Below are 16,423 nucleotides of genomic sequence, written 5' to 3'. Positions count from 1 at the left end.
GCTTTAAATGTACTTTTACTTACACAAACACATCTATTATTGTGAAAGTGTAATGGACATTTTGTTACTGATTTGTGATGTTATTTCTATGTAAAAATATTCTGATATGAACAATTCTGCAATATAAAACTGTTCCAGAAATAGTTTTATTACCAGAACCTTATTTGAAAGCCAAGCCCTGCCCCTGACATATGGGCAGAGAGCTCTCTTTAGATGATGCTGTGAGTCTTTAAAACTACTTCTCTTCATTACTTTGCTTTTGTGATGAGACTGGAAATGTTTCAGCATTTCAGGGAAAAGCATTTTCAGTATCTGAAAATAAGTTCTCAGTTGGCACAGTGGAAAGGTGGCATTTTCAATGGAAAGCTCTCTGAACATCTTTACAAGATGATAACAGGTTCTGTCTGTGAGTTCAAATTAGCTCTTTTGGTGTTTATACTCTTCTTGATGTGCACACATACAGATTTTCTTAAGGGCTTCTAAATCTAGTCACTGACTATCATAAAACATCTTGTCAGAACATACAAAGCAGAGGAAAAGAGTCAGCTATTGTACCACTTCTGTTGCATGTTGCTTGTCTTTGATCATTCCCATCTAGAGCTTGTGACATGCTGAGAGATCTGTTTTCTCTCTGTGTCTTGTCCAGATTGATTGTTAACTACATGAGTCGGTCTCTTTGTTCAGCAGTTAAAAGCCAGAATCAGGCTGCCTTACTTAAAGCATGTTTAAAAATCTGGCAGTTCAGTTCATGCTTCAAATTAAGGCTTTTTACCAGGAGGCATTACCTTTGTTTCCTGAGGGCATGGCTAAATAGTCAAGCGAAAGGAATAATCTCAAATGCTGAACTGTCATTTGAAAATAATGTGGAGGAACAGAACAGGCTTCTTAATGATGCAAATTCCCCTACAAATGCACAGCACTGAGGCTTAAGTTTGATGAGTTGGGCCTGCTACAGAGCCTTTTTGCCTGCATATGTTGGTACTTCAGAATGTTACACCAGGTTGCTCATAGCATTCTGCATTTTACAGAGCTTGTGATTGTGGGAGGCTGTTTTAGGAGCTGTTCTTGAAGCAATTTTTTGTTTCAGAATTTTTAGTGATTATTAAGCCACACCCCATCCTGGAGATCCAGAAGCAAAGAAGTCTGACTTGGTATTCATAATGAAGATCATGGCAGTTTTGTCTGGATGTTAAAAGCTGCACTTCATCGGGGTTCTATATACCGTAGACTTTTTCTAGGAAGGATTTATTGTATCATCAATGTGCAGAGATATCACAATTAAAATCAATGCTAAAGTTTCCTTTGACAGCTTCCCTGCATGACCCCATCTTTTGGCTTGCTTTTGTGGAGGCAGATGTTTGAAGAGGGGCACTAATCTCTGACTTATATAATATGGCAGATCCTGTGCTGATCTAATTAGGATCTTGGTGATGCCCTCTAACCCCAAGTTACTGCTTGGGCCTCTTCCTGTTTTTCTGAAAAGCAAAGATAGCAAATGTCTTTACTTTGTGTAGCATCTGCTGGAACTATTTCCTCCAAACTCACAGAGTGAGAGTTGCTAAGTCCCTTTGGGTTTTGTATTGATTTGTTTTGCAGTGGCATGTTTATGCCTTCTGTCAGGTGCTTATTCTTCACCTCTTGGTTATACTTGCACATCTGTGAAGAGGACCACCGAAAAAGTGAAATATGTTGGAAGCTGCATTTTGGTGAGATGAGTTTATATACACATTTGATTTGGTTGCATGTGGAAGTTGCATTTGGTTAGATTGTGTACAGGTATGAGATGGTGAAACAAGAGCAAGGGTGTGGACTGAGAAATAATGTTTTATCAATGTTTATAAATGGAGAAATCTTTAATGCAACCTCATCTGTCAAGGGAACTTTAGAAGCTTTACTGAGGGGATCGTCTTCCTTCCCTAAGAAAAGGTGAAATGATGTGATGATCTTCTTTATCAATAATTTTTCTGGCTGTTGGATTCAGAAGCCTGGAATTACCTATGCTCAATTATAGTTTGACAAAACAAGATGTTTATTGTTGGCATTACATTTGTGAGTGAAGAAAAGAGAAATCTTTCTGATATAGCCTTACTATAAATAGATTCAGGTTAGATTTTCTTTCATTTTTTCATTTGTCTTGGGCAAAACTCTGGCATCTATGCTGAAGTACTAAGCACTTCAAAGATGTTGTGGTTGTTAGTGTAACTAATGACAGTACTATGAGCACTATAGTCCAGTGGCTTGGGAAAACAATCAGTTAGTTTCCTTTCCATTCCTCAGTGTGGTGGTGTTCATTTCACTGTGTTATTTGTCTCATTTCTCATGGTGTTGCATTCTTGTGGGTTAATCTTTTATGTCCTGAGGCTTTTGCAAGGGAAATTTTAACAGCCAAAACTACTAAAGCTGCTGTTCCAACTGAGAGCAAAATGGTGTCACCTTGCACTGCAATGAAGATTTAACATAATCTTTTTAGGGCAGGATACGGATGCACATTTTGTGCTGTTCCCTGTGCTTGCTTCAACATACTCATGACCAAGAGACTTGAGAGTTTCTGGCAATTTTTTTCTCCCACTAAGGATTGCATTGGGCCAGTGTTAGTTAAGATAGAAAAGATAGTTGATGTTTCATTTCTTAAATCCCTGCCCCAGGGTCGATAAAATGAGGGATTTTCACTTCCTATGACTTGTATATTGAACCAAGGGGAGAATTTGGACTGGGTACATCCTGGCTCACATTTGCTAGCTAGTTAAAATAAAAAACAAAGAGAAAAGCCCCAACAGCTGCCCTAGACCAGGAAAAAACTTGTTGAAATCAAGTGACTTCATATGTATTGAATTGTCTGTACTAATGAGCACTGAAATATGAAAAGTGGAAGAATTTGTTTTTTGTAAAAAAGCAATGAAGGGAATGCTGTATTAGGAAATGCTTATGTTAGGAATGCACATTGTTTGAAAATGGAAATGGAAAAATTGAATGGAAAAAATATTCATATTGTGAGTAATCTGGCTTGAGTCCTTCTGAAGATACTTGACAATATAAGTAAAATAAGAGAACTTTCTTTGTTTAGAATGCACACAAAAAAAAAAAAGTTTTAACCATCAGCAAGTTCTTTCAAGATGCAGCTTGGCTTATTTCTGTCCTTTCAGATATATTTTGCCTCCTTAAATACTGTGACTGGGAAATTGCTCAATAAATCTATTTGAGATCGCTGACTGAAGCTCGGGAAACTACTGCTGTCCCCATTCTTCCAGTCTGAGCAGCCTCCTCCTTCATCCATTGACTCACTCAATTCTTGGGGTATTTCCACACCCTTTGGAGGTTGACTATGAACTGCAGTTAAGTACAAGTGCTCAGCAGTGGTTAGCTGAAAGTAACCAATCCTGAACTGAGGTACAAATCCCTGGAGATGACAGATGTGCAGTGAGGGGCAGCAGAACTGACGGTGCTTGGAGCTGGACAAGTTTTGTGCCCCGGATGGAGTTTTGCCTCAGCAGGGAGAGCCTGTGGGACCTAGTTCTGTGGAGTAAGCTTTTGGCATTGCTTTGTAGAAATGTTCTCAGCAGATGGTACAGTATCAGCTCTTAGCAGAGCTCTTCACACACATCAGATCTCTGTTGCAGTTTTCAGCCTCTGATGGTTCTGAATGCAGGGTGTCACTGTTTTGGGTTTTTTTGCCTCAGTAATGATGAGCTATTCCTAGAGGTACATGTTAAACGCCTTTGGAATCCATGGCTTAATGCTTTTGATAGAACAGTTTGTGTTTGGGGTGTAATATTTTCACATGATGATCCATTGAAAAAGCTGTATTAAGTGTGTTTTTAAAAATTCTTTGTCTATTTATCGAATAGAAAGGACTTGCAGGCATAAAATGTCTTAAGGTTTATCATGATCTTAAGCTTTGCTATAATGCATTTAGAAAGCTTGGCACCATCTTTTTCATGTATATTTTATTAATTTTAGGGAGTAGATAGCATGGTTAAACAGTTGGCCTCTAAACCAGAGAAGTATGTCAGAATGTTTGCAGCTAATGTGAGTGACTTGTGTTAGGAATTACTTAATTTGACATTTTTCTCATTCATTAATTCAGTATGCTTGCAGTTAATTTTATTAGGTTGCAGAAAATGTAATAAATTGTTCATTTCAAGGAAAAATAAAATTTTGATTGCTAAAGAGGTCTTAATGCCCATTATAAGGCCTTGAGCAATGTGGTCTAGTGGGATGTGTCCCTGCCCATGGCAGAGGGAGTTGATACTTGATGGTCATTAAGATCCCTTCCAACCCTTACCATTTTATTATTCTGTAATACGTAGGCAGTATCCCAGTGTGTTGACTAAGCTGTTAGAGCAGTCTTCCCATAAGCATGCTGGGCCTTATTTTTTCCCCTCTTATTAGAGGACATGTCATTTAGCTTTCCACTTAGTTAGTTATTCTTCCTTGGGTTGCCCTGACCATTTTGCTAGTCTATAGCCCCAGTGAGCTGGGTGATTCCACTCCCTGCTGGCTCACTTATTTTTTTCTCTTGTGTAGTAATTACTCTCCCAACAGAGACAATTAGTGACCCCTCCTGTCTTCAGCCTTCTGGCTTTCACTGACCTGTACATTTTATTTGAACTGAGGGACTAGACTCATGAAGAAATGGAGTGCTGCAGAGCTGGTATGGTATGACTAACTCACTTCGAACCATCCAGGGGGAGCTGTAGCAATAAGGGCAAGAGGCTGAGAATTTTCACAATTTAAACATTGTGGATGTGTTGATTATACCTATCCCTGTTTGTTTGTTGACCTTGTAAGGCTCATTCCCTCTGTTAGTCTCCTGGAAAACACTAATAAATTTTTTTTAGAATAGTCCACAATTTTTATCTCTGCATCTTGCACTTGAAAAATGGTGATATCTTAAAATGATTCTGAATTTACTAAGTCCTAAAATGTCCATCAGAGAAGACTCTTCTAATGCTGCAACTTACTAGAGCCTTCTGGAATTATGTTTTATGGCATGCTACAAAGCCCTGGAGAGTATGCTTAGTTACTGCTGTCATGGCAGATTTCTAAAAATACAGTGCTCTAGAGGCTTCTGTTGGATTTAAGCAACTTCGTAATTTGGTGTTCATTAGTTGAATTTCATGCTTTTTCTTTTACTTGCTGTTAACTTGTAACTGCCTCGATGGCAACTGTGAAGTGTAGGTTTTTCTTTAATTCCTTCTTGATGAGCATAAGGAAAAATTTGCATGATTTAAGAGCAATTTTTTTACAAAACGTCTCTGTAATAACTCTAAAGAGTTTAATGTAGATTTGAAGGAAGATTCCTACTATACTAAAAAGAATATATTGATATTCATTCTGATATAATGCAGGAAAATCACTAGGTTTTTCAAACAGGGTTGTCTGTGACACTGAAGTTTTTAGGTAATATCACACGGTTTACCTTTTTGAAGAGGTTTGCATTCTGGCTGCTGGCTCCCATTTCTGGCATTGCAGTGAAATTGTTAATCTGAAATGAAAAGAAGCTGGAAGTAGAAACAGGGCTTTCACTGTAGTAGCTCAGTCAGGTCTGGCAGAGACAGAGCCCTGCACATCTCCCTGTGCCCCATGGTCACATGGCAGGTAGGAATAGCAGATCAGCAGAAAACCAGCATCCCAGGAAACTTAAGAGGTTTAAATGTTCTGTGCTGTCTGGAAGTTGTCCTGTACTGTAAGGCCAGGAGCTCCCAGCCTGGTGATAGGCAGCCAGTACTACATTCAAAACTGGATTTGATGGAGACAGTGAGTTGTAGTCCTATTTAATTTGAACTTTGACTTTCACCTTAAAATATTGTAATTCAGTTAATATAGCATATTTCATTTTAGAAAATTAGTATGTATGCAGATATGAACTACTAGCAAGCAATTATAGAAGTCTCACAATTTTCCTCTTCTGAAAGGAATAAAATTTATAAAAACAAAAAAACCAACAAAAAAACCCAGAGTATAAAACCAAAATGTGTTAAGTTATTTTGATGCAGGGAGGCTTTAGAGGAAAAGGTCTTTTTTGTCACAGCCAAACAGCTCATTATTTTTGAACACATGGTAGTTCCATGAAAGACTCTTCTTTGTATGAGGAATTGGAGATGACTTGATCTGTCTAAGCATTACTTAAAAATGACAAAATTGGCATAAAGAGGGAGGATGTAAAACTGCTGTCAAAACTCTGAGGTTTGAAAGATGTATTTTACTAAGGATTTTTTATTTTCCTGATAACATCTCAGTGTAGAATTTGGGCATTTTTGAAAGTCTGTGCAATAAAGTTTTACTTGGTTTTTAAGGTCTTTAAACAGAACATGAGCTTGGGGAATGCTGGATGAATATTGTGTTTTAACTTGTGCCTGTCTCTACTTAGTCCCTGAAGGCATTGTCAGTGTATGGTCCAGCTGCTTAGGATAGCAATCTTTAAAAACCCTTTAGGGAAAAATTAAAGCTTCTCTTCATTATCTCCCTTTCTTTCCAAGGGAAAATACCTTTCTGTGTTCTTCCTGCCTTGAACAGACCTGTTAACTATCACCTTGGACTTTGTAGGTTTATTAAATACCCTAATATGCAGTAGCAAGCATAGCCTTCATGTTCAGGTATGAAAATTTTCTGTAGTTCTGTCAGTCATGTGAATGTCTTTTGAAGTTCTTTCAGCTTTCCTTATTAGATTGCTTGCATTTGTGAAACAGTGTTGAATGAGGTGTTTCAGCTGTTTTTTTGTTGGTTTGGGGGTTTTCTTAGGTTGATTGGGGCATACTTGATATTTGTATTTGAGTAGACAGCCATCTGTCCCTCAGGTCGTGCCAATTACGTCAGCTCTGAAAGCAGCCACAGAAATTTAGTTCTTTCATTGAGCCTGCACAACTGTTTCTTTCACCTTTTGTGTTTGAAGGAGCTTGGCCTCGAGCGGTTATTTTTTGTTGCGTAACCACTACTTATCAAATGGTGTTGCAAACGAGTGAATCAAAAACAAAAGCTCTTGGCAAGACATTTTCTCTAAATTAACTTAACTATTCTGGCAAATCTAAAAAGATGGAAAATAATTGAATTAAAATACTTTTAATGTAAAGGGGTTTGCTGTATAGTAATATTTTTTAAATAATTGCAGGTAACAGCATCAGGTTTGTACATGGATGGGTGAGAGTTCCTGTGGAGGGGGGATTTCTCATTTGTTTCTTCTGAACACCCCGCATTTTATTTCATTTGCCAAAAAAACTAAAGACTCCTCTCATATTCAGCGTGGCTTGAGAACAGAGCCATGCCTAATTTACTGTATGATATTACATCTTACTCTCATCTGTTAGCATGTTAAATAAATCAAGATTATAGACCTAAATTTAATCTTGAAATGCAAAATGAATTGTGTTTTTGGGAGGGGCAAGTAAATCAGTATTTCCCACATGGATACTCTAGCAAAATAATGGAAATACTGCTTATGAGTGCAGAGATCTAACTTAAGAATTACTAGTTTTTGAGAGTCTTTGTAGTGCTTTGTCAAACTGTTGTATGGAAAGTCATATTTTTTTCAATTTAGTCCCCTGAAAAAAACCTTCACTTCCTTAGCATGAGTGACTGATACTTTTTTTTAATCACTGACATATTACAGTGCTAAACTAAAAAATTCACACTTGTTATCTCCTTGGTACCTTTTTAAAAAGACAGAACTTGCACATCGGCAGGATTAGTAATATGACATTTTGGGGCAAGTGTTATTTACTTAAAATAATCAGCGTGCCATCCTTTAATTCTAAATAGCAAATATAATGTGTTCAGGGGGGAAGGGAATGTGTCCAGCTCTGCCTTGATGAGCATGATGAGGGAGTCTAGAGCTTATGGGTCAGGATGAAAGGGAAGAATAGAGTGACACTATTGTGGGTATGTGCTACAGGCTGCCTGATCAAGATGGGTGGGGGGATGAGGCCTTCCCAGGCAACTAGAAGAAAGTCTCAAAGTCACAGGCCTTGGTTCTTGGGAGGGATTTTTTAAGTACCCTAACATCTGCTGGAGAAGCTGTACAGCAATATGCAAGCAATCTAGGAGGTTCCTGGAAAACATTGACAATAACTTCCTGCTACAGGTCATAAAGGATCCCACAAGGAATGGTGTGCTGATTGACCTCATACTAACCAACAAGGAAGTCTAGTTGGGGATGTGAAAGTTGGGGGCAGCCTTGGCTGTAGTGACCACAAGATTGTGTTGGTGTTTAGTGTTGGATGAAGAGGTAGCAGGACAACAAGCAAGATGATGGCCATGGACTTTAGGTGAACTAAATTTAGCCTCTTTAGGGGTGTTCTTGGAAGAATCCCACGGGAATTCATGGGAAAGCAGGCTTTGCAGGGAAGAGGGGTCAAGGAGAGTTGGTTGATGATCAAGGCTCACTTCTTTCAGGGTTAAGAATGATACATTCCAATGAGAAAGAAGTTGGGCCAAAGGCACAAGGAACTGCCGTAGATGAATAAAGAACTGCTGTCATTACTCAAGTAAAAGCAAAAAGTTCCCAGGAGACAGAAGCAAGGCCAGGACACTTGGAGTGAATATTGGGAGGTGGTCAGGAGAAGTAGAAATGAGACATGAAAGGCCAAGTCCCATCTAAAATCACATCTGGTCACCTTCTGAAATTCAGCAAGGACAAATGCAGGAGGGTTCTGCACTCAGGGAGGAAAAACACCATGCACCAGCACAGGCTAGGGGCCAACCTGCTGAAAAGCAACTCAGCAGAGAAAGACCCAGAGAACTTGGTGGACAACCAGCTGTCCCTGAGCCAGCAGTGTGCTCTGGTGGCCAAGAAGGCCAGTGGTATCCTGGGGGTGCATTAGAAAGAGCAGTGGTCCTGCTCCTCTACTCAGTCCTGGTGAGGCCATATTTGAAGTTCTGGGTTCCACAGGACAAGAGAGACATGGAGCTCCTGGAGGGGTCCAGTGAAGAGCTACTAAGTTGGTCATGGGTCTGAAAAATCTCTCTTACGAGGAAAGGCTGTGGGAGCCAGGCTTGTTCAGCCTCAAGAAGAGGTGACTGAGAGGGGACCTCCTTAATGTGTATAAATATCTGAAGGGTGGCTATCAAGAGGATGGATAAGGGCTCTTTGTGGTGGTACAAAGCAACAGGACAATAGGTGGTGGGCAGAAACTGATGCACAGGAAGTTCTACCTGAAATGAGGAAGAAGGTCACTGTACAGGGGACCAAGCAGCAGCACAGGTTGTCCAGAGGGGTTGTGGAGTCTCCTCCACCGGAGATATTCAAGAACATGGGACACAATGCTGTGCAATGTGCTCTAGGACAACCCTGCTTGAGCAGGGAGGTTGGACCAGGTGATCCACTGTGGTCCCTTCCAACCTGACCAATTCTGTAATCCTTTTCCTCCAGAAAATCAAGCTTATTCCCTATCCTCTCCCAAGTTTTTGAACTGACTCTTTCAAAGATTGCATTAAAAATCATTTTGTGGTATAGTTTATATCATGCATAGAGGGAAGAGAGTTCTTGAACTGAACATTTTTCCAAGATACCTATACTGCAGTACGTAAAAAAAAAAAGTTCTTAAGAATACAGAAATACGGTGGGCCCTATCTTGCTTTGATCTCTACTCTTGTTTCTTACCTGTATTTCCTGAACTATTGTAGTCTCCTAGTTGCTCCTTCTAAGTCCCACCAAATACAAATTCCTACTTCGTACTGCTGAAATGACTCAGAGTGACTCAGGCTAGGACCTTGCATGCTGCTTTCTCTTCCTTTCATAACTGTTAAAAGATTAAAAAAGTAGATCTTAATTGTATTTATGTAGCGAGTGCATGTTTGCTGTTTCTGCAGACATCCCTGACTGATGGATCCATCCCAGCAGACCTCGTGGCTTCTCCTACTGTGGTTCAGTTCACTGGGTGCGTTATATGGAGAAATGGCATTTCATGGGTGATATGTGACATCTTGAGATCAGAGCAGAAGCCACAGTACTGCAGGTCACAGGAGGGCTCTCCACACTGCTGTGACCATAATTAGCTGGCTGCAAAGTTTTCTTGTGTGTATTTGGAAACCCTTGGAAGCATGGATTTGTGACTGTGTATGTAAAAGGAGTAGCTGTATGTTTGCTTAGTGTAGCACTTTAGAAAGCAATTCTGCATTTCAGTGTGCTGCCCTTTGGGATTTTTCTTCCTGCAAGTTTTAGTCAACAGTAATTGTTAAGTGATTTCTTTTAGTAATGTCCTGTGCCTTTCTTTTAACACAAAGGTCTGTTTTCAACATTTTCAGATTGTTCTTCGGCTGTTGATCCTTCCATTTTTCCTCTCTATATATTATTAGTCTGGTTTTAGCTTCAATTTTTTGTTAACTTTCTTTAAAATCTAGAGGAGTGCTTTGAAGTACTTTCTCTCCATGCCTTCTGTTAATTCCACTTAAGTTTTTCAGTAGTGAGTTAGTTTTCACATAGAAAAGAGATACAACTATCTCCTGCTTAATGTTATGCTAAACCTCTTGAACTGCTTTTGTTTAAGCCGAAAGCAAACTAGCCTTGCCTTCAGCCTGAAACAAGGCACAGTGAGCTTCAAACCCAAAGCAAATAACTTGGAAGTTAGAAATAATTTAAAAATGTGTCTTTAATTCTTCTGTAGTGCCACAGTGAGTGGCGTTCACAAGAGCAGTAGTTTTTAATACCATTTTTGGTTGTTTGGCTGAAAGAAAACCGAACGGATGATGTTTCTCTTTCAGACCATAATGATAGTGGGCTAACAGCTGTGAGCACTCTTGGTGGTTAGCATGTGAGACCTTGGTTTGATTCTTGCCCAGTGAACATACTCAGGGGCTGGGTTTGCATGGCTTATACTAGGTTTGTAGATATTTTAATATGCTGCTGAGGCAAGCTACATGTTTGGTGGGATACTGGTGGTTAGAGTGGTTAAAAACAAGTAATCAGATGGCATAAGACCAACAAAAACAAAAGCAGTTTTTTATTCTAGAATAGAAGTCTATCAAGCAGGTTTTGAGAAGGAGTGGAACTGAAACCTGGTGCTTGTTCATTGGGGGTTAAACATTCCTCTGTGTACACTATGTACAATAGTGGCTTGCTGAAGTGGAGCACTGGTATTAATGCATTTGTGCTAGATTATAAATTATGTGTGTAAGTTTCATCTGTGTTCTTTGATACAAACCAGACCCCAGGTTCCATGATAGAACTGGTGGTTATCTTCAGCACATAGCACTTTGCACACCCAAACTACTGCACACATCTATAGCTAAACATTGTGATGCCTTTTAGGAAAAATCATCCCTTTAGGGGACTTCGGATTGAATTAATGTCTAAAACTAGTGGCCATTTAATTTATCACACTGGTCTGTAAAACTAAAGAAATTGTTCACCAGCTCTCCTGTTTTATACATGCTGGTTACTTTCTTCATTAAACTGTCTTCTTGCAGGCTCCCACTGTGTTTTGAAAACATGAAAATGCTCTTGTGGAGAGCATTTTTAACTTCTTAATTTTGAATTAATTAGTCTCCTCTTCTTCTTTCCTCTAGATGATGTTTTTACTGCTTTCTTTCATCTTGCTTAATCATGTGCTGATTCAGAGAAGTCAGATTAGAGACACAAAACTTTGTAGTGGAGCAGAATCTCTATTCTTCTCCACACCTGGTCTGTTACACTTATGGCAGAAGGTTGTTCCTGTGTCAGCCCAGACATCTCTCTCAAGAAACATAGAGGGGACACAGTATCTTTATCTCTGGACTAGTCTCTCTGTTGTTGGCAGGAGTTCGATTTCTCTGAGAGTGGTTAATGTTCCTTGAGAAATTGTTTGCCAGTCCCCCTGAAAAATGTCCCCAAGGTTGTTCGAGGGATTGAAATACTCCATCTGCTACTGTGCTTCTTTGCAATCAGGCTTTTCTACAGCTGGTGAGTGGGAAAGTAAATCACTGTATTTGTCCAGATGTGGTCCTGTGCTATCATACCTACACAATGTGTGCAAATTTTGTTTTTTTTCTTTTAATGCTCTATAACCTGTTATTTGCCATTTGCACTTTCCTTTCAATTAAATATTGTATTATGTGTACCCATCTTCCTCCGACTTCTTTATCCTTGTTGACTGCCTTTCCTTCTTTCATTATAGTTATTTTCAGCTGTGTTCCCACCTCTCTGTCCAAGCCTTTCTGCTTCTCCCATAGTCATAGATTCTTTATACAAACCCTGGCCATTGTTCTTTACCCTTTGAATCCTTGTCTTCTGTTAGGGTTTTTCAGTATCTTGCCTCCTGCTATTCCTTTCCTTATCCTCATCTTTTATTTGTTGTCATAGAGGATAACCACCATGACTTTGAAATAATACACGAAGAGTTGAGGTGTCATTTTATTTCGTAATTTTTTTTGTTACATGAAATAATGATTAAAGAATAATTTAAAAATCAAAAAATACCCAAGCAATTTAAATGTGTGAGAAAACAATATCTTAAATAAGATTATGTAAAAATCATTGCTTTTAGACAAAGGAAGATCTTCTAACCTCATGGCATGGCAACCTTGCATGTTGTGTGGGACAGAATCTAAGAAATTCCTTTATCTCCCCCAGTTTGTCATTAGTGTCTCTTGCATTATTAAATGCTGTGGAATATAGAGGATCAAGAAAATTATAAGAGGCCTTCTTGGGTACTTCCAAGATGGAAACCAGCTTTTATGATTTACACTACCTTGACAGCTCCTTCTGTACAGCTGTTTTAGAGAAAGCAGAAGCTTTCCTTAAAAACTTAATGCGTATGAAAAAAAAACCTGAGAAAGTAACACCTTTATGACCTCTCTTGCAGAGAACATTGGCTTCTTTGCACTTGCAGCGTAAGCTCCTTGGCTTCTCTACCTCCTCTGTGGATTTTATTCCAGAAAAATCCCGTGTTCAGAGATGCCAAATGGTGTGCTCTGGGCTTTGTCTTCCTTGGATTTCATGAACTGCAAACTGCACCTAAGTACTTACCCTCTTCTGAACTGTATACCTCTGTTTAGTATGACATCATGTGGGGACTAACATACTTACTCTTTTAAGTGTTTTGTGAAAAGCCTGGAAGGAGGCTTTTACTATCCACTAAAATGAAGATGTTGGTGCACTTTAAACCACCTAGTGAAACCTACAGTGCCTCTGTGGTTACTCGCACTGAGAGTAGCAAGTAAATGGATGAACATATTTTTCCTCTAATTATATCTTGCCGTTGGTGTAATTCCTATATAAATTGAAGAAAACTAAAACATTCTTTTAGAAAGGACTTTCTTGTCTGTATGCATGCTCACACATGCATGAACACAAAGTAATTATTTTGAAAAATCAATCTGTGAAGGGAACCACTAAACCCAGTGAGCTGCAGTTGGGATGTGTCCTAATCTTTATGGATTACCAGTATGGAGTTTCTTTATAGTGTTATGACTGATCTTCAAGACTGGGCAGTAAGCTCTGCCTGGTATTTATCATACATTTACATTTAATATTCTGAAAATATCGACTAAATGTTAGATTGAAATTGAGAAGTGATTATAGCTCCAAAGGAGTTCAGTTTGTGTTGTGTGAAGGCATTTATATCAGCTGCACTATATAAACCATATGGTTAAATTATCAAGGCTGAGGGTTTCAAGAAATATCTGGGAATGCTTTTGCACTCAGTGGGATCCTCAGTGAAAAAGGGAATGTAGAAGTGGAGGATTCATGTGGGGGATTTTGGGGTAGGGCAGAGTAAAACCTGAGCTTTGACAGCTGTTATTTTCACAATTAGTGTGATATACTGATTGGTGCTCAGAGCATTTTTAAACTTTCTAAATTGTTTCTTTTATTTTTTTTCCCTTTTGTGTTGGTTTCAATGCAGTAACTGGTTTTCAAACTGTATTTTATTAGATTTTTTTTTCATTCTCATTCATCTGATTTAATATTTTAAGGTGCTTTCTCTGATGCTGAGTATGGTGTCCCTGAGGATTGAGTCATACTCCTGTTCAGCTTAAGAGTTTCCAAAGTATCCCTGGAAAACTGCCAGCTGAACTGGAAAGGCCTGGTTCAAGATGGGGTGGCAGGTTAATGGAGAGAGGTCTCTCTCGGCAAGTTATTTCTCCTGATGTAACAGAAAAATGGAAGGATTATTCACACCAGCCCTGTGAGATTCCTCTGCCTCAGGCCTGAAGGCAGGGATATCTGTGAGGTCTAGCAGTGCAAGGGGCACACAGTGAAAGGGGGCCACAGCTTTACATGCCTTTGAACAGAGACTTCTGTTCATCAGCATGTAAAAGGGATTGGGGCCATGCCAGTGGTGTACCAGACTTTGGGAACACCGGTATCCGCAGCTGAGCAGGTGGACCTGCCAGAGCTTTTGTCACTGCTGCCATTGAATAGGGACAGCTGGAAAAAGACCAAAGGAAGTCATCAAATCCAAAACCTCCATGTTACAGGGTCCTTTACAGAGAGATGCCAGATTATGGTATGAAATAGGATTTTAGTCCCTGGCTGAACATATCTATAACAATATTATGTGCCACTGGAATGAAAGTTTCTTAGACTTAAATTTGCTTCCTGTAATTCTTCTTTATGATTCAGTGCCTCAGATTTATATTTGTACACTTTTGTCCTTATTACATAAATTATGCCTGTATTTTAAAAATTTAATTTTTTTTAAAAATACATGTATTTTAAAAGGTAGATCCACTTTTTAATTTAAATACATTATTATATATGCACATTTTATAGCTATTTTTGATGTTACTGAAAAAGTATGATTTTGTTCTTTGTTTTCTTTATCAGTTTGCTGAAAGCAGTCAGAAAAAAGAGGCTTTACAAAAAAGCATTGAGAAATCAAAAATTGGACGTGAAGATACTGTAAGTTGCTTTTGGGGGGGAGGTAATCCTACAAGGAAATATTGCTACAAGTATGTACTTCTTGTAAATACTAATGTAGTATTTCAGGTATTTTCAGATTTAAAAATATCTTAAAACTTTAACTACCCAGAGGTGTGTACCAAAGTTGCCAATTGTTGCTGAACTGCCAAATCTGGTAACTACACTTAGATGTTGGTTTGGTTATTTGTAATGTAGATTACTAAATTACCGTTCTGAGCCACCATGTAAGCTCGGTGCTTCTCGCATGCTGAAGCTGTTAACACTGCAAAAAAATATCTAGACTTCATGTTTGTCATAACCAACATACTAGTTAGAAACACTTCATATGGTATTCTAAGTTGCTGACTTGCATTGAGATGCTCAGTCTAAAGTGACTTAAACCTCCAATTAAACAGGGACAGCCAGAAGCTTTCAGGAAGAAGTGAATTTTGTAGGAAAGTGCCAAATCTTTGAATCCAAACTGTTTTGTTGAAACACTAAGTTTTCCCTATGTATGTTTCATTTATCTAGTAAAGAATAGAGTGAACCTTACCATCAAACTCTGTTAAAGTTGTAGTTCCACAAATTCAATTAAAACCTGTGCTTTGGCAGTATCTGAATCTTTAATAGAATGGTCTTAAAATCACTCATTTGCAATGAACTGTCATCAGGAATCACAGGCAGGTTTCTCATGTAGTTGTGCTGATTGTGTTTCCAAACAAACTGTTTCATCCTTGGGCTTCTGCAGCGTGTGGCCTGCCCTACAGAAAGCTATTGGTCTGGAAATCCTGTTCTGGCTGATATATCCAATATTTTGGTTCCTTATTATACATCAGAAAAAAGTCCTAAGAAGTCCAGATTGCAGTGTAGCTCTCCAAGCATCTCACCTCCATACCTCAGCATCTGGAAACTTTAGATTTCCATTCTGCATTTTCAGAACATGCCAAATCCAAACTGTTGGCAAAAGCACTAGGAATATAGAAGTTTGGGGAGGCAAAACACCCAACAACCTTAACAAAACCCCAAAATCCACAAACACCTCAGACTGCTGGGTTACCACACAGATTGCCATGGGTAAAATCTTGATGGCTTACAAACTCATGCAGTCTGGCTCTTCTAGGCTACCCTAGCTTGAGTTATTTGAATATCAGCCAGTTCCCGTGTTTGTCTGTAACTGCAGACTGAATTAGAAGTATGTGCTGAGCTGGCACATGAGCTGAGCTCATGTAAAATCAGTGTCTGCAAATTCTTACTGATCGATAGCATCTTTGAGGTCAATATTATGTACAATCCCAGCAAAGACTACCATATCATAAATATCTGAATTTATTTTTGAGACCATTGCTCTTAAATGGTGTGGAAAAAGAAAGAAGACAAATAAATTCAGAGGGTGTTCATACACAGCATCTCAATTTGTGGAAGGGTGGATGGTAGTTTTTCTGTAATGCCATCTTTAATTACAAGACTAGCACTCCTAAATACTGCTTAACCTTTAAGCCCAATAATTAAGAGATCTCTTTGGAGTTTGTTAAGCCACGGTTCAAAGGTTGTAGAAAATTGTTCTTTTGTTGATCCATTTTGGCCTTAATTTTTTTTCCTTACAGTTGGTAT

At 38.8% G+C, this 16,423-nt stretch overlaps 1 protein-coding gene across 1 annotated transcript in view; it reads left to right on the top strand.

Moving 5' to 3' along the window:
- Positions 1 to 16,423, top strand: part of MND1 (meiotic nuclear divisions 1) — a 40,905-nt gene that overhangs the window by 6,986 nt on the left and 17,496 nt on the right. Inside the window, exon 5 of the mRNA XM_023924844.2 lies at positions 14,738 to 14,812. Within this exon, the coding sequence (XP_023780612.2) occupies positions 14,738 to 14,812 (75 nt within the window). The remainder of the gene's footprint in view (positions 1 to 14,737; positions 14,813 to 16,423) is intronic.

Source organism: Cyanistes caeruleus, chromosome 5 (assembly GCF_971803275.1).
Source record: "Cyanistes caeruleus chromosome 5, bCyaCae1.hap1.1, whole genome shotgun sequence".
Lineage (NCBI taxonomy): Eukaryota > Metazoa > Chordata > Aves > Passeriformes > Paridae > Cyanistes > Cyanistes caeruleus.
The sequence above is the reverse complement of the archived record's forward strand: the minus strand, read 5'-3'. Positions and strand labels throughout refer to the sequence as shown.